This window comes from Bactrocera tryoni, chromosome 3 (assembly GCF_016617805.1).
Source record: "Bactrocera tryoni isolate S06 chromosome 3, CSIRO_BtryS06_freeze2, whole genome shotgun sequence".
Taxonomy (NCBI): Eukaryota; Metazoa; Arthropoda; class Insecta; order Diptera; family Tephritidae; genus Bactrocera; species Bactrocera tryoni.
Window position 1 is genome coordinate 9,397,680 of NC_052501.1, and position 23,493 is coordinate 9,421,172.

At 37.1% G+C, this 23,493-nt stretch overlaps 1 protein-coding gene across 1 annotated transcript in view; it reads left to right on the top strand.

Moving 5' to 3' along the window:
* Positions 1–3,322: 3,322 nt before the first annotated feature.
* LOC120772501 overlaps positions 3,323–23,493 on the top strand; it is a 34,329-nt gene continuing 14,158 nt past the window's right edge. Inside the window, exons 1-2 of the mRNA XM_040101148.1 lie at positions 3,323–4,079; positions 9,418–10,011. Coding sequence (XP_039957082.1) covers positions 10,000–10,011 — 12 coding nt within the window. The 5' untranslated portion in view covers positions 3,323–4,079; positions 9,418–9,999. The remainder of the gene's footprint in view (positions 4,080–9,417; positions 10,012–23,493) is intronic.

The following is a 23,493-nucleotide window of genomic DNA, read 5'->3' on the forward strand; positions in this document are numbered from 1 at the left end:
GTATTTAATTATGAATTTCTTGTAATTTTATGAAATTTTGAATTCAATTTATAATAAATTATTTAATATTTTATTTAAATAAAAAATTAGTTTGAATATTTAAAAAATTTTCTCGAACAAATTTGCAATTTGAACATTTTTTATTAAGTAAATTTTATAAAAAAATAATTTACCAATTAAAAAAAATTATTATATTGTGCTCTTCCGATCTAAGAACTATTTTTTATTTTTAAGTTCTATTAATTAAAACTAATTTGTATTTTTTTAAATTAAATGTTTTTTAATTATCTTTTTTTTATTTGCTTTCAATTAATTCTATAATTAACACTAGAAATTTTTTTTATTTTTAAATTTTATATGTATGGTATAAAAATAAATCAAGACACTGTATATTAACACAATTTAAATTTTCTTTAACTCAAATTATTTATCCTCACAAAGCTGAAATTGTAAGTTCACAGTAAAATAAATAAAAAACTTTTGCTTTTATTCTTCAAATTATCGGGTTTCCTTTAGCTTACCAAGAATTTCATTGTGGCTGTTTGATTTTTTGTACTTTCGCTTTGAGCTTAGAATGTTTACTAATAAATTCTCCGCGGCTGAGCTGGATTTTTATACTCCCACTGAAACACAGAAATAGGAACAAAACAAAACTCGTTTGTTTTGAATCTTAGAACAATTCTTGAGCTGACTTCTGCATTTTTGTTATTCATTTTTTGTTGTTGTTCGGCAATGTGAACATAAATCAAAGGTATGTGTAAAATGTTTTCTGGTGATTGCTTACGTTCCCACTTCTTTTTGGCAAATCATCATCGAACATATAAATTTACATATATAAGGGCCTTTTCATTATTTTTGTAAATAAATATTCAGAAATAGGTCTTGTTTTGATTGTCGATAATCATTAGCAAAAATGTTGTAAAAAATTTATGCAAACAAAGTGCTTTCGTTCATTTTGGGAAATGTTGTGCTCTTCTCAATCTTACTTCGATCCGGATAGGTTCATTTAACATGCAAGGGTAAACCAACTCGAAAATTATTATCCCTCGATTGGAACAACCTTTTTACACTCGTGTGAAGTTTGATCTCTATTTGTCAATTAATATGTGGATGACAGCTGTTTGTTTACGGCGTGAAAGGTTTGTCCGACAATATTTGCCATAAAAAAATTAACAAGGGGTTTTCTTAAAATTTTGTGTTTTTAATGGAGTTACATCTTCTGAATTGTTGAAAATGTTGCAGAAATGTTTTAGGGAGTCTACTTTATCATGAACATAAGTGAAGTCGAGCACTTCATTCAACTCTGTAACTTTAAAAAAGTTAAAGAAAGAGTGGTTGAAAGTCTTTTTGTTGGCTTGAGAGAGATAATCTTAACTTCTCTTATCGATCAACTCCACGCAGAGGTCGCAAATGGAGCGTTAAGCGATAGAAGAACGTGTCATCATTATAGAACAATACTTTGCAGACCTTGTTCAAAAATTGCATGCTAAATATAGTTGGATCTTCATTAACTGTCAAGGTTAATTGAAATGACAGCAAATTTTAATTTTGCGGAATATTGGATTCAGCCTTGGCATGCTTATATTAGCTCAGGACTTTATTTTGGGGGCCATAATAAAGATTTGAATATGTGAAAACGTAGTTTTTTTATCAGTCCGAATCAAATCAGATTAAGTTTAGAAAAGTAAAGGTGGTGGCAATATCGGAAATATCGGTTCAACCTTATCCTGGAGAACGTTTTAAGAAACCTTTGTAATGCCAACTACTTTTATCAAGGGGAAAAGTCCTCTGGTCACGCACTTGCTATTCGTACTCTAGCAGACGGAGCCAAAGAAGTACTTTACCCTGTGGAAGTTTTTCTAAATGCTTAAAATGAAATTTATTGATATATAATTTCAGATGGAGTTGCCTTTATTATGAAAAGGTGACCATAAAATGTCACGAGACATATGAAAAGATTGAAATGTTTAATGAAATCTTCAGGAATGTATTGAGAAAGTTTTCAGTTGGGTCATATTTGTTGGTATAGAGTTTTTTTGTGTGAAATTGTAAAAAGTTAAAGAAAGCATTGCCGTGAAGACAATTTGAGCAAATTTTTCAACATTTATGACAAGCCTAAAGCAGTTAGCTTGTTTTACGCTGTTGTACTAGGTGAGCTTCTTTAGAAACTAGTCTACACATATGTAATAATTTCACTGAGTTAAATTTAAAACTGTCAATTAGGTTAGGTTAACCTGGTAGGCCAAGAAGCCACGCATAGACCTGTTTGGTCTTTTGCGGTACCTGAAGGAGTTTAGTTGCTAGGTCCCATAGGAGTAGTCATCTTTTAGGATGCTTGCGCTTGACGCGAATTTTAACAGATTCTGCGGAGGAAGTATCGATAGTGAGATATTTCCTCCAGTTTATCATACCGTGGGGGCCCCAAATACTTACAGCGTGCAGCCAATGCGGGGCATGTGCACAAGACCTGCTCTAGACATTTCCTGCAATCTTCTCGATTTGTCAGCCAGATAGTGACCAGTTAGTATTCCTGTCATGTTCCTACAGTCTCTTCTATCGAGTGCCAATAGGAATTTTGTGTACTTCCGATCTACCGTTTTGCAAAACTATCAACTAGTTTTATAAATAAACATTTCTCGCAGTGTATTTAATATATTCACTTAGCCTCTGAACGGAACTTGCTAGTTCACTTTCGTTGGCCAGACCGAAATCTAAAAAATTGCTGGCAACAAAAGAAAACGTTATGATCCGCGACGTAATTAGCATAAATATGTATTAAGCATATATTTTAGTCGGCTTATACTTTAAATGCTAAAATTTATTTATTTTCAATAATAATTATTTTTAATTTTGAATTTAAAATTAGTTTAAGAAATGCTAATTGGAAGAGAAAAAACTATAATGACGATAAAATGCTGAAAGAAATACCGGAACATAGCAATACATACCTGTCCCCTAACATGTTTGTATGTATGCATGTAGAAATGTGTCTGCCTGTGACGCGCATATTTAAAAAATTCGAAAATGTAATCGAACTACTTTGACAATGCGTAAAACCCTATTTTACTATCGCACTTTGCGTTGGTGGTTAGTTGCTAGAGCGCAAATGTGGATTAAAGCAGGGGTGGGCCCACATTATGAGGCGCTCAAACGTACTTACCACCCTTGAAATGTCCCACTATTATTCACAACACCCTCAGAGAGAGCGCAGCATCAATTTATGCGCGCTTTCTCTCTCTCGCGCCGCTCTCGCCAACTGCCACTCGCTTATGATGCCTGTGCTTTGGCAAGCGATCCGCTCCGGTACACGGAGGCTGGATAGCTGACTTAACGGCCTAACTAACAACTAACGGCCTGCTTTGCCTGCCTGTTTGCCTGCTGCCAGTTTTGCGGCTGTCTGTGTTGGTCCATACGCAGATGGAAAAGTCAATTTTTCATCACGGCGCAGCGCGAAGGGTGTTTTTACTTGAAAATCGAAAATCCATTCACGTTAAAATCTATTGAACCGCGATTTATATACTCAAAGCAGACGTAATTTAAAGATTATGGACAAAACCGTTAAGCGCAGCGCATAAAAATCAATAACGAAATTTACCAAAATCTATATACAAAAGAAAAAGATTCTGCGTTTACTGTGTGTGCGTGCGTGCGTGTGTGGTTTTTTTTCTGGTGTGTGTCGATTTTGTAATTCGGAAACGCGATGCGAACGCGAGCATGAATTTCGTTTTACGCCTTTGGCTGCAGTCGAAATCGACGATTGGCAGCACGCGCTGACGCCGACGTCAACGCCAACGCTGACAACGACATCCACAAACCAATCGTATACATGTCAGGACAGGCAGCAACGCCGGCAGTGAAAGCGACAGCGGCCGAGGCAGCCCAGTAAACGGTGTGTAAGAAGTGGCAAAGTGGAGTTGGCTGTGCGCGCGCGCTTGTGTGCGTGTGTGTATGTGCGCGCAAATCTGTGTGTGAGAAAATTTTATCGGAATTCGGAGCGTAGAAAAATCTATTGACGGAGCGCGTGGTGTTTGTTCCCCAGTCAAGCGAGTGCGAGCAGATTTTCGAAAAAAATTCAATGGGTAAATTACAAATGATTGAAAAGTTTTTCATTTTTAAAGCCGAAAAATAAGTGCAAAAACGAAATAAAGTGTGTGGGCGTGTATATAGAAATAAAAACAAGAAACTGAGCTTAACTTTAACGTGTGTAAGGAGAAAACGCTTAGCAGCAAGCAGCGCCGCGTCAGCTGCCGCGTACGCGCACGTAGCCGCACTGGGGCACTCTAGAGCTAGCGCTGCTTATGTGCGCTTACAACAAACGGACGCTGTGAAAATTTGTGCGAAAAACTATATTTTTATTTAAGAACCCCCCAACTGTTGACGCGCCGCCAGTTAAAAATTTCAATATCAGCCTCCTTAATCTTTATTAATTTATTAACATAAAGCTTCTACCACTCATTATTGGTTATTAGTTAAAAAAAAATCATAACCTTCGCTCATAAGTAGCGTTTATTGCGTTATTTATTCTCGTTGCGGTCCATTGAGTGGCTAAAGTGTTTATTGACCCATTGTTTCACATATTGCTGAGCGAGTGCTCCAACGCATCACACACACCCCCGCACACATTTCTTCACAATCACTCACCTCACACCACCACAAACACACATCCACCTCCACCACACACACACCCCGCCCCCACACTTTCGCTCACTTGTACACATATCGCAGGCCATCAGAACGTGATTAGTTGCCCTACCCCTTTTTTGGCACAGAAACAGGGTGTATTGCACTCGAACGTGTCGCTTGTAATTATCGCCATGCATTGTTTGGGTCCATTCGTTTTTTAATCAGTTAACGGTTTTATTAAATCATGTCGGCCTCTTTCGTTTTCTTTCTCTGATAGTTTTTTGATATAGTTTTTAGTGCCTAGTTAGGCCTTCAGTTAACTCGAATCTCAGGATTGTTGTGAATATCAGTTTTAATACGGTAATTTGTGGTTATACTTCGAGTACTTGAGATGTCTTCTCATAGATTCCTTCGGTCGTTCTGATGCAGTGCGAAAATTGCTAGTTTCAATAGACTTGCCAAGAAGTAGCTTGTGTAACGTTATACATTCAAGATCATATCATATCATATTTGAACCGGACTGGTTGTTTTTGTTGTAAAGACAGGTCCGTTCCGGTTACGTAAGCCCGACTGTCGTGGGAGCGGCTGACCCGGACTGGTCAATTTAAAATGCGCACGCATAGCGAATAGATAATTTTTTTTATAGTCCGGGTCAAATTTGATATTAATTGTATTCATTGGAAACTTATTTACATTGCCTGAGTCTGCAAAATCGTTTCGACAGAAATGAGTTTACCAAGACGAAACACGAATTCCTTAAGTAGAAGCAGTTAAAACCACAATTTCGGAAATTTTGATTTTTGCCGAATAAGAGTTTCATCTCATTACTGAAGCTACTTTCTACGATAGTTGAATATGCGTAACTGGAAGAGACCCGAAATTATAATCAACCAAGCACTATTAGCTTTTCATTGCGGGTGTTTTTTACGTGGTGGATCCAGCGTACAACCCTGTGGAGGGGTTTTTCATGTTCTTTAGCTCGTTTTCAAACGGATGTTTTTTGGCTACCTAGAGGATACTTGGTCAAAGACCAGAAGTCGTGAGCTGCTTGAGCCATATGTAAAATAATCGTTTCAGAGAACTACCCTCACTTACGTGAATTTCTACACATGGTTTCATGCTCCACCGGCTTCTACGTCAATAAAAGAGAAGAAGGACTATTCGCTCGGCAGATTTTTCAAACATTTTTCAAAACTTAGACGAAAATACTGAGAATTATGTGGCCAATAACAGTGAATATTCGACGGTTAATGTTACAGACTTGTACTGTGAATTAATGAATGATACCAAGAAATAGCCAAAAAAGATAAGAATCCCTTAAACAACCAAATAAACTTCTAAAACCGTTAGTTTCGTCTTTCAAGTGACTCAAAGGATCAAATGAGAACGTTAAGTCTAAGAACGTATAGTTTTCGACCAATTTAGTCGATAAATTAAATATATAATAGCTCCCATTATATTTCGCTTTGATTATCCCAGTTGTTTGTTATATTCACCACCATACAAAGCTCAGACCGAAGACGGATGCTTTAAAGGGGGAAACATTTTTGATTACTTCTAGTTCTTAACTAAAAGATAATCTAAGCGATTCTGGGTTGTCTGAAATATATTTATATATTATTTATATGTAAAAACTATAAAAAAAAATGTTGACTTCGGCCGCACCCTTACTAGGGGCAATTCTTACAGCATAAAAGGTTAGAAAAGTCTTTATCTTGTCATGAATTGGTCAGTTTGTATGGGAGCTATGTGCTATAGTGAAGCTGAATTTTAAATAAATATCCCAAAGTTCGAGGGACTGGTCAGGGTACAATAAGCTTGAGCACATAGATAACTACGATTGTTCATATTCGAAATACAATTGTTCTGGCTGTTAGGTTGACTCGGATCTTAACGAATATATCCACAGGATTAATTAAAACAAAAAAACCTTAGTAAAGCAGTTGCCTAGGCGATATACATACAATATCCGACTTATAGGAAAAAAATATTTTATTAGAGATTTAGAAATGGATTTAATAGACTTGAAACTAATGCTTTTTTATCAAAGTCTTTTACTAGAAAATTGATCTTATACGCTGATTATGTTAGATTTCTAATTTCTTCGAGATAATAAGAAGTCGTTTATAACCCCAAGCTTGCTCCATCACTCCTAATTAGGTGTACACCATAGGGAAAGAGCGACCTTTAGTAGTTGATAATGCGAAGTAATTACCAGCAGATAAGATTAGTCGTTTTGAAAGCATCAAGTTTTTAAATCTTATACATACCGTTATTTGTATTCAAACAGCGAAAATACACGCCAGGAGGTACAAGTCCACCTTCAAAACAGCAATAGGCTTCACTTTTATATGCATTGTTCTATGTCGTGCTAAGTATTCTCGTTAAATTTAAAGTACTATATCAATAACAATGTGTGCGGAGATGTTGTGAGCACCACTACTATGCGCTGCTAAGCTAATGAGCGCTGCGCTTTGACCAGCATGTATGCATTGACATATGTTTGCATGTGTTCGCGTGTGTGTGTATTCCTACTTTACGTTAGTGGCCTTCAGTTTAACTTAGATAAATATTTTCCTTCAATTAGTAACTGTTAAAAGAGAAAAAGGTCAAATATGAATAATTAAAATGTGCCGTGATGGGAAATCCGCTCACTGCTGCTGCTGACGCCGCGGCTGCCAGAAGCTGAGCTGATTTTTTCCACAGATGTAAATATGCCTACAATACATATACATACAAACATGCATGTGTACATACGAAAATACAAGTGAACAAAGGCCGAAGCACTCACACACACCCACGAACACATGTAGAGGTAAATGTTTAGCTGGACTTCCACAAGCTCAATAAAACGGCGAGGAAAGCAAGTAACGGATGTCAGTGTAGTAGAGAAATTTTTCGTAGATTTTGCGAAATTCAAGCACAAAAGGAAGAAAGTAAAAGACAAAGAGTGCGTGTTATTAAAATGGAACGCAAAGTGGAATAGCTAACAATACGTGTAATAAAAGAAGTGCAGCCAACTTCAAGACGTATTAAACAGAGAGATGCACACACACACACTGACACAAAATAGTTAACAAATGAAATGCAAACGTCAAAACAGTAATGGAACAGAGCCAGCGAGGGAGCGTAAAAGAGAGACAGATTACGCTTAAAATAAGCGAGGGTATGGGACAGAGAGAGAGAGAGAAAGAGAGTGAGATAGTGGCAAGAGAGCGCAGTTAGAGTCGAGGGACTGCGTAGGTGTGCAGCACTACGCCGAAAATTGGGCGTTAATAATTGAAAGCATTGAGCGAAAAAGGACCCAAAGACACGATGGATGGGTAAAGCGCCACGATAAGCTTTTGTGTAATGAAAGACTAACACGAATATGAGTGCCGAACAAACGGAAGCAACATCAAGCAAAGAAATGACAATAGAAAGTGTGGAGTGAAAAAAGGAAGTCGAATAACTGTATGAATGAAATTACTTTAGCTGGTGGTAAAGGCGCTGGTGGTAGTGGAACTTATGTGGATGAATTTAAGTATTGTGAAAATACAGAGTAAATGTCGAATTAAGAGAGAGAAGGCAAGAACTGATGATCGAAGGAAAATAACACAACTGGTTGATATTTAAACTGTCAAATGGAAATATTTTGTTTCTATATTTCGAATTTCTAACTAACAGGACTTCAACTAAAACTTTAAAACCATTTTGATAATACCTGAAAAAATCATTTTTATACAAAAAATAAAACTTAAAAACTGAAATTGAGCGCCGCACAGTGTTTGCAATATACATACTATGTTTCGCATAACTAAGTTTTGGTTAAACTGGGTTAAACTGGGTCTTAACGCCCAGTATTGAACCACTATGGCATGCAGCTGCCATGTTCTTTTGTGCAAAACTTTGTATATTTAAAAATATATCTTCACCGAATTAGGCACAGGTAACGCTACATTAACCAAAGAAAATGTTCAGATTGGACTGATATACCATATAGCTCGTACCAGCGGATCTATCTAAAAGAAGTGCTTGTACGGAGAACTTTATTATTTGGCGAGATATCTTAACGAAATTGCTAATAAATTTTGGCTTAAGTCTACGCTACAATCTCGAAAAAAATTTTTCAGATCGGAGAAATATAGCCTATAGCTGACATACAAATTGAACTGGTACAATCGGTACCAGTCGAGAAAATGCATGAAATGACTAGTGCTGGGCGCCAAAGAACAATGGAGCATCCCTTGTGGACTTGTCCCGCATAAAGGATAACTACTTCTTTTAGACCTTTTAACTTTTTAAGGCTCTATAGGGGTCATACAAACCTTTTATCGAGAGAGTTGATTTAAATTAGAAATCAAAGTGCCAAAAATCATTTAGAAAATGTTAATCCTTTCGGATGTGGAAATTGTCAGTATGAAGACCATTTTCCAAAGGAGGTAATGAGTTTAAAAGTTGAATAAAACCGGTTTGCCGTAGATGGTAGGTTATTTTTAGGGATGATATTCAGTAAAATTGATGTTGATATGTAAGAAGAGAAAAAATAATAGTTATGCTGAAATCTTAACCTTTATGAGTATGAAAAGTATTAAAAGATCTTTCCGCGATAGAGCTTAATGTTGAAAATTTTGTTTAAATTGTAAATTATGTACTTTCGTCACTTATTTGGAAGAACTTTGAAAGTCTCTTTTATTTTCTTATACTTATGCTTATGTTTTACTAATATTCTCAATAAAGCAGTTTCGAAATTCGAAAATCATTAAAAAATACACATTTTTTAAACAAAAATTAATTTCGAAAACTCTATTACAGAACGTATTGCAGTAAACAAGATAACAATAAACTAAAAACACTTTAAAGTACAGCAACAAAAATAACACAACAAAACAATGACATTAAACGAGCAGTGTATAGAAGAGAGCAAACAGAAAAACATTATTAATATATGCCTCAAAAAATATCTTCGAAAAAACTAATAATCATAATAACAACAAACACATCGTCTTCCCAGTGAATTAAATGCACAAATAATTAAATCGAAACACATAATAAATTTAAACTTAAATTAAATCAACAACAAATTTAGAAGCAATAAAACAATTATCAACAATCGAGAACTGAGTGCGGAGAAGTTAAGCTTTTGGAATACTCTGCAAATCAACGCACACAAATTGAGAAGCAATAATCGGCGGCAGAGTAGGTTTCCGAACAAATATTATAAATGCATAAAATTGTTGAGAACGCGACGAGAAACTTACACCGCATTGTGTTTGAGTAAAGCTTGAGTTTTAATGCGGACAGTGGTGACGGTGGCAGTGTGGCAGCGCGGCGATACCGGATGGCAGATAACACAGACCCTCGATATCGTGGGCGGCTCTGTTGAGGCATGTCGTAATGGCCAGAGAGGTAAGTGTGCGATGCTTTTACATGAAGTTGTTTTATGTATGTACTATTAAGTTAAAAATGGACGAATAGGTGAAAACACATTAATGTCGGGTTCCTGACATCCGGAGCACAATTTTTATACTCTTGCAACATGTTGGTACAGAGTATAATAGTTTTGTTCACCCAATGGTTGTATGTATCACCGGAAGGTTTGCAAAATACGCTTCAACAGCCGTCATGACCTCTTTATTTGAAGAAAAACGCTTGCCACGCATAAACCTTTTGAGTTCGGGAAACAAATGGAAGTCGCTGGGGGCCAAATCTGTTGAATACGGTGGATGCTCCAGCAATTCGAACTTTAATTCATGGATTTTAGCCATTGTCAAAAGACTATTGTGACACGGTACATTGTCCTGATGAAAAAGGATGTTTTTCTTCTGCAAACCGAAACTTTTTTTCACGATTTTTTTCCTTCAATTGGCCCAAAAGGTTGCAATAATATTCAGAATTAATTGTTTTACCCGTTTGCAAGTAATCCACAAGCAAAATTCCTCTCGCATCCCAAAAAACTGATGCCATAATCTTCTTGTTAACAGTGTTGGTTCGATCAGCTTATGTGGTTTTAGTTATGACACCTTTAATTTAATCTGATTGAACCTTATAATCGTTTATTTGCTCCAAAAACTGCCACCATTTGAAAGAATGAATTCTTTCTTAACAGTGAATGTGTCTCTCTCATTCTTAAACCCCTTACTCCTACCGTTTCAAACACTTTTAATGCCGGATAGTCTGCTTTCACTCAGAAAACGCCTAGTCCCTGTGTTTTGATCTAGATTCATCACATTCACTAATGGAGCTATTTGGATTTCAAGTTCAATATTGCTGTTTTTCTTTTAACCAGTTCCAATATATTTGACATTTTCAGGTTTTCAAAAAAATAGCAACAATAATGTATCGACATATGTATAGTATGTATATAATATGAACAGAAAAAAAATTCCATAATATGTTGGATTTATAATTCCTTGATTCCATTTAAAATTATTGAAATTATTGCTGGTATGAATAAGTCAATGAATTCGTTTAGGAAAAAAACTTAATAGGTTATTGTTATTTAACTAGCTTATTTCATACAAGTACAACAATATATATTAAAAATCTTTCACCTAACAAAAAAAACAATCTCAACGTTATCTGTTAGAATCTTGACTTTACGATTTCATTAGTTGCTATACAATCACATCATATTTCATAGTTTTTATTATCATTCAATTTTTGTTAAACAAATATGCACTCAAGAAGCTTGTTTCGAACCCATTTCTTTGCGTGAAACCTGCTTTAGCCGGCAATTTGGTTTGAAAGCCGGCAACCGGATGAGATGTTTTGTTGTGAAATACTAATTGATCGGCGCCACTAGATAACAAGTTTAAGAAATGTGATATTGAAAAGAATGTGAAAATTTAAATTCAAAAACATTTCCATGGGTGACAGTTTGCATATAAAAAAACAAGTTCAGCCTTTACGATCTCTTACGTACGCACCAGACTGAGCGAGTTGTTTTCAAAATTTGAAATCAAATGGGATTGACCGCAGTTATTTTTAGCTTTTGAAAGGAACTAGTTGTGTACAAAATATGGGATAGTCTGGAAATTCCAAAGGCTCATAAATAATTGAATGAAGAATATTTGCAAATAATGTTTTTTTATTGACTAAGAATTTGCGTCGGAGTGTTGTAATTTCGAAAATTTATTTTCTCAAAACACAATAAATAATACATAAATAACGTAAACATAGCCATGTTAGCTAAATGGTGTGGCTTTGACGTATCACACTCTAATATATGGAGCGACGTTTTTAGAGGGATGGGACGATGCATGGAAAATTACTACTACTACGTTTATTTGTTTTTTTTTTTTTTGACGTTTCGCATTTGGACGGAATTTAAATTTTGATTAACGTTGACAATATATTTAGTTTGTATTGTACAATAATGCCGTCAGCATAAATGTCAAACTGATCAATGTTTAGAGAACTTCTTCCAAATTTATATTCTAAAAAATTAGAATATTTTGACTTTGTGTAATCGTCTTCCAACATTTTAAAAATGTTTTTTTCCGAAACTTTGTTCTTAGAGTCGGTGAGGAAAGTTTTTCGGAACCAGCTAGACAGATCGTTGACATGTTTACACTACCTTCTTATATATACAAGTATTTGTCAGATAATGATCGAAGAAATAACATTTTTGATAGCAATTTCAATTTAGGCCACGCGATTAGAAAAGTACATTCAATAAATATATTATAACTTAATATTATTTTTTAAATACATAAAATGCGGCTTGAAAAAATGCACAAAAAACATTTGTTTTCGGTCTTGCAATTGGCTTAAGAGGTTATATTAAGTACCAACTTAACATTATGCTTTTGTGAAATTAGTTTTACGAAAGTACGGTTTTTTGTATTGGTAGATCTGGTAGTAAAATTTGAAATTCAATTATTCTCTAAATTGCTTATGCTAGTCGCGGTTATGTTACGTTAAGTTAGATTACGTTACGTTACGGTAGTGAAGTTTGAAATAGGGCTGAAATAAACTCTAAATTCCTGTAGACAGCTGTGCTTATGTTACGTCGAGTAAGACTATGTTATGTTAAGTAAAATTATACCACCTTAAGTGGCTTTAAGTAAAGTCGTGCTAAATTAGGCTATGCCAAGTAAGACTATGTTACGTAATGTTAAGTAAAATTATTCCACCTTAAGTTGCTTTAAGTAAAGTGGTGCTAAATTAGGTTATGTTACGTTAGGTGAAATTAGTTTAAGTTAAATAAAATTATTTTAAGTTACGTTGCTTTAGGTAAAATTGAAGTAAAGTTGTGCCAAGTTAGGTTATATTACGTTAGTTGAGATTGTGTTACGTTGCGTTAAATTAGGCTGTGTTATATTACGTTAAGTAAAACTATTTTCAGCTAAGCTGTAGTAAGTACATACATGTTGTAAACTGTCTAACAATTAAACATAGTTTGGCGTCTATTTAAGCTTTATAAAGTCCTCAGTGACTCTCCCTCTCTTTAGCAGTTGTAGAAATCTTGCTCCATACTTAATACTGAATCCTACTAACCCTACAATACATTATAATAGCAACAAATGCATCAATCCGCTGTTAAACCCTCAGTCGCCTAACAGCAATGTTAACTGAACAGCTACCGTTGCTAACATTGCTTGAATTGCATTTGTGCCATTATTTACGACTTTTCAGCGCTAAATAACGGCGTGCAGTTGCACAATAACCGACAATTGAGCAATCGTACGCTGCGAGTGCCGTAGTTCGGAGATTTGGGCGCAGCTGCTGAGCAACGGTTTAGTTGGCAGCATAAAGCTTGTACGCTTGCCATGCCAGGTCTTGTGATGAACTTATCTACGTTAGCCTTCAGCTGCTGCTACGGTAAGCGAAATGTTGCGATAATTTACAGTTACACTGCTGCTGCGCGCATTAACGGCCTGACAGTGACTCGGCCAGCCGTTAATGATAGGCGTAATGCACGTACATATTTATGCATTTTTGAATATATGTATGTATCAATATATGTATGTATGTATGTATGTATGAGTGTGTCTATGTGTGTGACAGACAAACGTCGCTGCATCTTGCATGTTGCGAGCGTGAGTGGATTTGAAGAAATAACACTCAGCGCCTCCATTCTGCTGCTGTCTTTCATACTCACGATGTCTTTTGCCAATGAAATCTTCGCAACACCACTCTCATTATGCACCGTTGCATTGTCTGTGCAGCTGCTGCTGCAAGTTCGCTTAATGATTGCGGGGTGCGGTGTGGTTTGGCTGGCTGCTTGGCGTTAATGCAGTCGAGCATTTGTGGGACACTGGCAGCGTTCGAGTGACTGACTAGCTTTGACCTAAATATCTGCAGGGGGAGGTGGTGCTTTGCATGTGGCAAGTATGTGTGTGTGTGTGTGTGTGCAGCACACATTACCTTTCTACTTAAGAGAGGGGTACACACTATACATGTACATATGTATAGCACAGTGATAAATATGTGTCAGTATATGTTCACACGCATTTATGCATATGTATGTATGTGTGTGTATGTATGTATGTGCTTGTGTGCGTGTACAGCGCTTGCTGCCTTACAAGTTCGCCGTTTACTACAGCTGTTTCTGCTGTTCGTATACAACTGCAAGTATTTGTAGTTGTTGTTGTTGTTGCTGCTGATTGCGCTTTTGTTGTTGTCACAACGCCAGCAACGATTTGAATTCCTTTCACTTTGGCCCATATGAGGATTTCGTCTTGCTGCTAAAGTTTTCCTTTGTTTATGTCGTTGCCATACATTTTGGATTGTTTGTCATTTTTTATATAATTTTTTTTGTTTTTATTTTATTTTTCCTTAAATTTTTGTTAACGTTGCGCTTGTTGTTATTGCTCTTAACGGTTGAGTTGTTATTGCTCTTAACGGCCGAGTTGTTATTGTCCTTGCTGATGCTGTGTTTTGTTGTTTTTTGCTTATATATATTTTATTGTTGTTGTTGTTGTTGTACTCAGCTGTTAGTTGTCATATGCTCATAAATGTTGTGGCAATCTCAGTAGATAATTTCATAGTTGAGAATTTCGTAAAAGCAACAACTTACAACAACTACAACTGTGTGTATGTAGCAATGAAATGTGTTTGAGTAACACAGTTTGCATGGCTGCTTGTATGTATGTATGTATGTGTGTTCGTGTGTTACCGCAGCAATTCAGTTGAAACTAAATTCTTTAATATTACATTTCCTAAGTTGTTGTTTTTTCTTAATATAAATTTTTTTCCGTTATATGTAGATATATAGGCGGATATGTGGGCTCATATGGCTGCGGGTTTGTCTGTAGTGGGCTAATTTAGTCGTCATGTCGTGAGTTTATTATTTCATATGGCGAAAATACCTTTCTCGCTCACATTTCAGTTGTAAATTCTTCACATATGATATGATAGCATATTATTAATGTTGTTCTAAGCATAATTCCGGAAATATTAGCTCCGCTTTTTATGCTTTTTTAATAACTTCTTGTGATTACTACATATTTGAGTCCGAAGTCTGAATGAATGCACAGCAAACCAGCAAATAAATGTATATATTTATATAGCATCAAGCGTATAGTTCTCATTTCCCCTTCCCCTGCGGGTACTGCGTCGCATTATTTCAGAGCTGGAGTGTTTTCGTCCATTAGGCCAACATGACCTAGCCAGCGTAGGTCTCTTAATTCGCTGAACCATGTCATTGGCGTTGTATATCTCGTACAGTACCATCGACTGCGGTATTCTCCGTTGCAAATGCGCAAAAGACCATAAATCTTCCGTAAAACTTTTCTCTCGAAAATTCGTAAAGCCGACTCAGTCGGATGTTGTCATCGTCCATGCCTCTGCAGGACGGAAATAATGGGTGACTTATATAGTTTGGTCTTTATTCGCCGATAGACCGAAGTAACACCTGTTGGCACTTCGATGCTGACGTTGTTGGTGTTAAGACTGCTTCCAAGATAGACGAAATTATCTACGACTTCGAAGTTATGACTGTCAACAGTGACGCCAAGTCGCGAGTGCGACGATTGTTTGTTTGATGACATTACATTTTTCGTCTTGCCCTCGTTTACTACCAGACCATTTGCCTCGCTTCTTTATTCAGTCTGGAGGAAGCAGAACTAAGGACGCGAATGTTGAGGAAAACGTTATCAATATTATCGGCGAACGCCAGCAGCTGTAGACTCTTATAGAAGATGGTGCCTTCTCTGTTTAGTTCCGCAGTTCGAATTATTTTCTCCTGGAGTACACTGAAGATGTCTAAACCTCACACGGCTCGGGGAGGAGATCCTTCCCGATCCTGACGGAATTGTTGGGCTTTGAAATCGACGAAGAGGTGGTGTGTGTCGATTCTCTTTCGACAGGTCTTTTCCAAGATTTGGCGCACTGTGAATATCTCGTTAGTTGTTGATTTTCCAGGCCTAAAGCCCAGTCAGTTTGTTGACAGTGGGCTTTAATCTTTCACACAATACAAATACGCTGGATATTTCACCGCCATATTTGAATAGCAAGTGAATGGCGCTTAGAGAACTTTCCTTCTGGGAGTTGATTATACCAAGTTGAAAATCCTTATACATACGGGCATAACGTTGAAACTGCTTTGCCGGATCAACTTCAAATTTTTGGAGAATATTTCCAAATATATGTACATTCGATATTTTGTAGATATAATATCGAATTTCGCCATCTTGAATTTGTCTACCAAACATTTCAGAAATTAAATGCCTATTTGTCTGAAGTTAAGAACGGTTTTAAAAAATAATGTAAAAATACGTATGTATTAGTGAAATCGTTTGTTGTCAAAATATATTATAAGATCGGTAAGCCTCATCAGAAAAATGACCATGTAAGTGAGAGATGAGACCCAAAATTGTAGTTAGATGATCAAGCTTTACAATGATTATGTTATCAACATGACAATCAGGTTAAGAAAAATAGTTTTCTGATTTATAGACACAGTCTTGAGCGAATGGCATAGCCTAGACATCTTGATGTTGTTTAGGGTAGTGTGGTGCTAATTCAGGCAGCATTTGATGGGTTTCAGGCGTAGCAGGTGAGTTTGTACCTTTCATACTTCTAAAACTGAAAGCATCTTCGATTTGTTCCAAAATATAATAATAATTACTAAAAATCTGCGACTAGCAATGCTTTCAACCTCAAATTACATTCACACATACCCACACATGTGTGTCCTTGAAGTTCGGCGCTCAACGGATTACGCCAATTTCGGTGACACAACATCATCGACGATGTTAAATGTTAGAAACTATTTGAATACATGAATTTCATATGTTTGCATGATAACTTTTTATGTTTAACAACTACACGCTGAGCACTCGGCCATAGTCTCCGTGACCCATGAGGAAGATATGCATTGAAACCTTTGAAATTAACCGACAATGGCAACTGAATAACTACAATGGCTTCGCGGGTTGTCGCTGATGTGCGCGCTGCTGCTGTACGGCTGCTCCGCTGATGGGCTGATGCGAGGTTGGAAAATTGGAACTTGAACAGAACCAACAGACACTCCCAAATGCACGACGACGACAACGACAACCACGGCGACGATGATTGACCGAGCGGGCAAAAAATCAAAAAAAAAAATTAAAACAGATCAGTTGCTGAAATTATAAAAAAAATGGAAAGAATTGAAATACAACAGAAAAATAGCAATCACAAAGCAAGCAAAGGTGAAGGGGTGAGGTGAGGGGGTTCACACCAGAGCATGTAAAATGCGAGCTAAATAAAAGCGAATTAAGAAACATGCAAAAAATTAAATAAAAACGCATTGCTTCTTTTTTAATTTTTTGGCGAACACAGCTTCGATTCGTGATGCGAACAGTTGTTCAAACAGGATGGGGGTGAGGGTGAGGCATCGGCAGGTAGGAAGATGTGCGACATGATAGTGTGTTAACAGCGTTGCACAGACACACATACACGCATACATACAGACACAAGTGCATACAAATGAACATAGCGAGACACACTTCACTTTCACACAGCCTTCAAAAACGTGGACGCGGGGAGGGCAGTGCAGCAGCAGCGGCGGCGGTAGTTGCCGAAGTAAAATTGGGTCAAATCTAATGCTGTGCCGAACAAAAGCGATGATGACAACAACTGCGCTGTGTGTGTATGTGTGCGGCAGCGAGTGTATAGCAGAGAAATGCAGCGCAGAGCAATCTAGAGAGGAGCAGAGTAGAGAAGAGCGCAGCGCGGAGGTGAAGGTGTTGTGCTGAGTGCAAAATGAATATCCGCCTCGACTACGAGGAAGACGAATTGACGAAGTAAGGCGATGCAGTTTCTGTGCTGCCACTGTGTTCTGTACAAAAGTAATGTTGTCATCGTTAATTAAAATATTGATTAAATAATTTCATGGAAATCGAACGATGATCTGTTTGATAGCCCTGATTAGGAAAACTATAATTCCAGCTCCGTCAGCTATGCAGTTTCGATCTCTAGAAAGCGAAAACCTATTTTAAACGCTATTACCATATATCCAAATTTTCTTCACTTACTATTATTATAGAATGTACTTTTAATAATATTCTTAGTTAAAACGGTAACTAGTGGTAACGATTATAATCGAATGCACAAATCTCTGCTAGACTCTTTACTGTACTTATCCCCTTAAATAAAAAACTCTCGGGTCAGGGTTAGGTTAGGTTTGAAGGCCGTTCCAGACATCGGATTTGTAATACTGTAAGCAGTTCTTTGTGAAGTAATAAGTAATAAGTAAGTAAGAACTACTGTAATCGATGTTATAAGTCAGCAAAATACAAATTTGAAAGTTTGAGCTCCGTAGTGCTAAGCCTTGATCTCACTAAAGCAGGACAATTAAGGAGGAAGTATTGAGCCACTGCAGCTGGCATCCGGAAGTCCCAACCTTACAGCATATACGCCAATAAGGCAATGACCTATTAGAACTCCACAGCTAAAGCAAAGAGCTTAGTAGATCTCTTACCATCGAACTTGGGCATAAAAGATCTCGCAACAGTGCATGAACTGATGAAGGCTCAAAGCCTGCCAAAAACCCTCGAAGCCCAGCTATCCAGTAGTAAAACATACGTGGGGAGGGCACCGACCCATCCACGGTCTGCTCATACCGGATATATAGTACTTTTCCTTGCCGGTTCATGAGCTCTAAATTTAGCAGTGATTCCAATATGGCCTGGCACCCAGACTGATCTTATTATAAAGTGGTTCAATGTCATTGAAAATGAGGTTAGTTTTTTCTCAAATAAATTGCTATTTTATTGTCCACTACTGCAGCAAGAGTGTTAAAAAAACATAATTACAATAAAAACTTTTCCAATATATCCTAAAAACCAATCTGGCAGCTCCGCACAGAATGCAATGCCGAACTGTTTTAATTCAGTAGCGACGAAGTTGAATGAGCGAACATGAGCGTATGGACCAGCAGTGGCAGTTACACTAACAGCTGGTTGATTCGAGTGCCACACGAGCTTCGCCAACGCGGTGAGTGAGCTGAGCGAATGCACAAACGAGTGCAGCAGCAATAGCTACAACAACAGTGAATACAAAAGCAAACCAGCAACAACACATATGCTCATAGCAATGTTATTGGTATTTCGCTGGCAACCAGCAATGACAACGACAGCGACAGGAGCAACTGCAGCATCCTGCATCATTAACGACGACGCTCTGGCACTTGCGCTGGCTCTTTGCCTTTTTTTTTTTTAACTTTGGCTGCGGTTGTTCTTGCCCGCCTGCTGACTGCTGGCGCTTGCAGTTTGTGTTACTCATTCGTGTCGGACGGAACATCTCGCATCATCACCTCCACGCAACCGAAAAATACTATAACACACCAAACAAAAAAATAAGAAACCAAAATTGCATAAAAAAAAATTACAATAAAAATCCACACATAAAATACTTGCAACTACTACTGACTGATTCGGTATACCTACACACATGCACACATAGTATGCTCGTATATGGGAAAATGGCAGAAATTTTCAGAACTTCAACAAACTGAATGCAAATCGACTCGAAATTATTTACACACACACACACGCGCCCATAAAAAATTAACACATACGAGGAGCAGCAAGCCAAAACGCAATGCAGTGCAGGCGAAGCGAAAAACCATTGCAAAAGCAGCAGCAGTAGCAGCAGCAGCCCTAAAATATGCAAGACTTAAATGGGGCGAAAAATGTTTGCAGTCAATGCACATTGGAGTTCGGGAAAAAGTAAAAGTGATCGCCACGAAGACAGCCACGGCAAGTGTACGCTGATAGAGAAAATTACCAGAGTCTGCTTCAGATGTGCGAAATGGGTGTGCAATATGAAAAATAACGCACAAAAATATGTTAAATGAATGAAATGAATTTTTGTGAAAACGGCCCAAATAATACTTACAGCACAGCTACGCTGAGTATGGCAGCAGCTGTAGGGCGTTGAAGTATAAGAGGTGCAGTCGAAGACGAAAAGAAAATTGAAAGCGAAAAAGTCGTAAGGCAGCGCCTAAATGTATGCTATAGCAATGGCAACCTGGAAGTGAAAGTTCAGGGTTTTACGCTGTCACTGCAGATAAGCGAGGAAATACATCAACGACGACAAAGCAGCGCAACAACAATAACAACAACAACAAAACGAACAACAAAAGCACCACACCAACAATCGCAGCAGGATTATATATAGGGGCACAACAAAAGCAAGAGCATTGGCAATTCGAAATAATACGACGCCAACTAGAGCAGCAGCTAACGGTAAACGTAGCGCACACGGAGGTGTAACATACAGCGCAGCGCAACGTAGTGCAGTGAAGGTGCAGTTACGCAATCTTTTTGGCGCAACAAATTGTTAAAGCGCACAATAACAACAGCTGCTACGCACACAAGCTCATTTATGCTTATATAAATGTGTTCGTATGTATGTATACACAATACATAAACGCAACATATGTAATTTCGGGCTTTAAGCGACATGCATGCGTGCCTGTGTGTGTGCGCACTGCGAAACACACCCTTAAAAATGCAAAAACAAAGCAAAACTCTGAAATGAAAGTGAATGTGGCGGAAATAGTTGAGCGAATAACAGAAAAATGCTAAAGGAAGTTTGAAAAATAAGCGAAATTGAATAATTTTTAAGTTCAAAATAAAAATTTTCGAAAAAAATTTGGAAAAAAAAATTTTTGAAACAAAAACTTCGCAAAAATTTCTGAATTTAAAGAACAAAATATTCGAAAAAGTTTTGAAATTCAAAATTAATTTAAAAAAATTTTGGTGAAATAACGATTAAAAAATATTTTGAAAATACAAATTTCCAAAAAAAAAATTCGAAAAAAAGTTTTGTAAACAAATTCTAAAAATAAAATTTGAAAAAAAATAAAATGTTTCTAACAAAAACTTTTTTTGTAACTAATAAATCTTCAAACCCATAATTTTTGAGCGCCTAGTACTGTTGGGCTTTTCGCCCACGCATACATTCTGTGAAAATGTGCATGTTTGTCATTTGTATGCTCTGCACGGAGAAGCGCAAGGATGCTGACGGCTATGCCAATAAAAGCGTTACAACAATGCCCGTTACGAAAAAGCGTCACAGCACATCGGCCTCCTACTCATCGGCAGTATCCACAACTTCAACCAGTTCAACTGGCTCGACTGGCTCAGCTGCTAGCTGCTCATATGGCCCAGCTATACATGCCACAACAACATTGGGCGCTGCCACATTGATACCATTCGGAAATGCCACATGCAACATTATGGGTGCGACAACAGCACCAGCGCAAGCACTGCCACACACTACACCACCATTAGCCAGCATTAAGTACAATCTCGTGCAGAAGACTGTCTCACCAGCTGTGGTCTTCCAAGAGTTGCCGCCACGTTATCGCGCCTGGTTATAAGCGTTGCATGCGTATTACGAGCGTTTGAGTGATGAAAGTGAAAATAAAATTTAAACTGGAATTTAAAGTGTATGGTGTTGTACAAGGGTGAACAAATTCTGCGAGAAGAAGTAAAAAATACAGTTACTCAAATTAGAGGCGTGTAAAAAATAGAGTAATATATGTGTAAATCCGTATTATTAATGCATTAAAAGTGATAGTATTACAAGAAACAACGTTTTGTGTCAGCAAAGTGTAAAAAAAGGTGTGGGCGCCTAAATGTACGCAAAGTGAAAATCAAGCAGCAAGCAGAAATGGGTGTGTAGCGCTACGCTTTGTTTAACAGCACACATATAAGCATACATGTGATTTGTGCGAGCATTTGTGTAACGTTTATTCGACTTGTGTTGTGCGCCTAAAAGCATGCTAGGCATTTTTAGACGTTTGCAATTGAGCAAATACTGATTGAAATAAACACTCGAACGTAAAGCACCGAAATAGTGCACCAAAAACAACAAAAGGCACAAATTTTCAAACACACGCACACACACGCACAAAGAAGCAATCGCTCATTGCAAACACACACGCATACGAAGAGACACAAAGTGAAAATAAACGAAAGACAAATAATCATTAACATGTAAACGTGACAGCAAAGAAGACTGCAGCAACAACAACAACAACTGCAATAATTGCACAGCGTACAACAACAACAGTAACAATAGCAAATAAAAAGCCCAGCAGCTCTATGGAAAACAACAATAGCAGCAACGGAACCTTGTAAAATCAGCAGCAATAACAACAACAACAGCAGCAGCTCACAAAAAAATCAACAGCACATGAAAAATCAACAACAATGAGAGACAGTCAGCAGTGATTTGTGTGTTCAATTTGTTACATGTCCAAAGCGCACCGAACAGCAGCAGCAACATCATCACCAGCAGCATTTAATTGCATACAAACAGGCGCACATACATAAACATACATTTGAATAATGTATGCATATACACCGAGAAGCACCTCTACAACCATCTGCATATGAGCCTACGTGTGTGTGTATCGGTGTGTGCGAGCGAGCGTTCGACTGCCTGCCTGCATTTGTGTACATTGCCCTGATTATATCACACACGAATGTAGGCCGAAGCTGAGTAGGACTCAGCGTACCACTGCCAAGCCAACAGAACGACTGCCAACAACGATAAAAACAAATACAACAACTAAAAAGAAATACACTAAAAACAACAACAACGGCAACAATAACAATTACTACAAAAATAAACAGGCGAAAGGCGAAAAATTAGAGCAAAAACATTTTAAATTAAAACACAAAAACAGAAAAAAAAACAGTATTGTAAAGTGGCACACATTCAAAATGAGTAGTGAAAATTAAACGAAAATGAAGTGGCAAATGTTGTTAGTGAATCTTAGAAAAAATTAAAAATATTTAAACAAAAATAGTGTTTTAAGTTTAAAAAGTATAAATATTAAACAAAGTTTAAAAAAATCTCTCTATCACTGCCCAAAAAGCTACATTGGCGTGTTTGCGCCTAAAAGTAGACAACAACGAGCAAAATTGTGAGCATGCGGTTTCACAGTAAAGTGTAAGGCAAGTTTCAAATAAACAAAAAAACAACAATAAATAAAAAAAAATATTTATAAAAACTACTTGGAATCATTCACTGCCAACAACAACAAAAACAGCAGCAAGCACTATCACTCTCACATTTGCGGCGCTAAGCAAATAATATTCGGCTGAGCGCTGTCTTTTGGCATTGAATGCAGAAATTATGCATTAAAACAAATAACAACAACAAAAATAAGTAAACAAAGCGCCAAACGGATATTTTGGCTAAAATTTGCAATACTAACTGGGTGTGACGCTGCAGAACAGCAGTGCAAGCAACAACAGCTGTTACAACGAAACTCTCAACACACAGGCAACAACAGTTGGTCAGCGCTGCAGTAGTTGCGACTAAAACAGAAGTAAATGCATGGAAAAGCAGCAGAAGGCGCTTAAAATTTTGAAATGGAAAATAAAAAATTTAATAATTAAAAAAAGTTAAGGACAAAATTAATTAATTAATAAAATTATA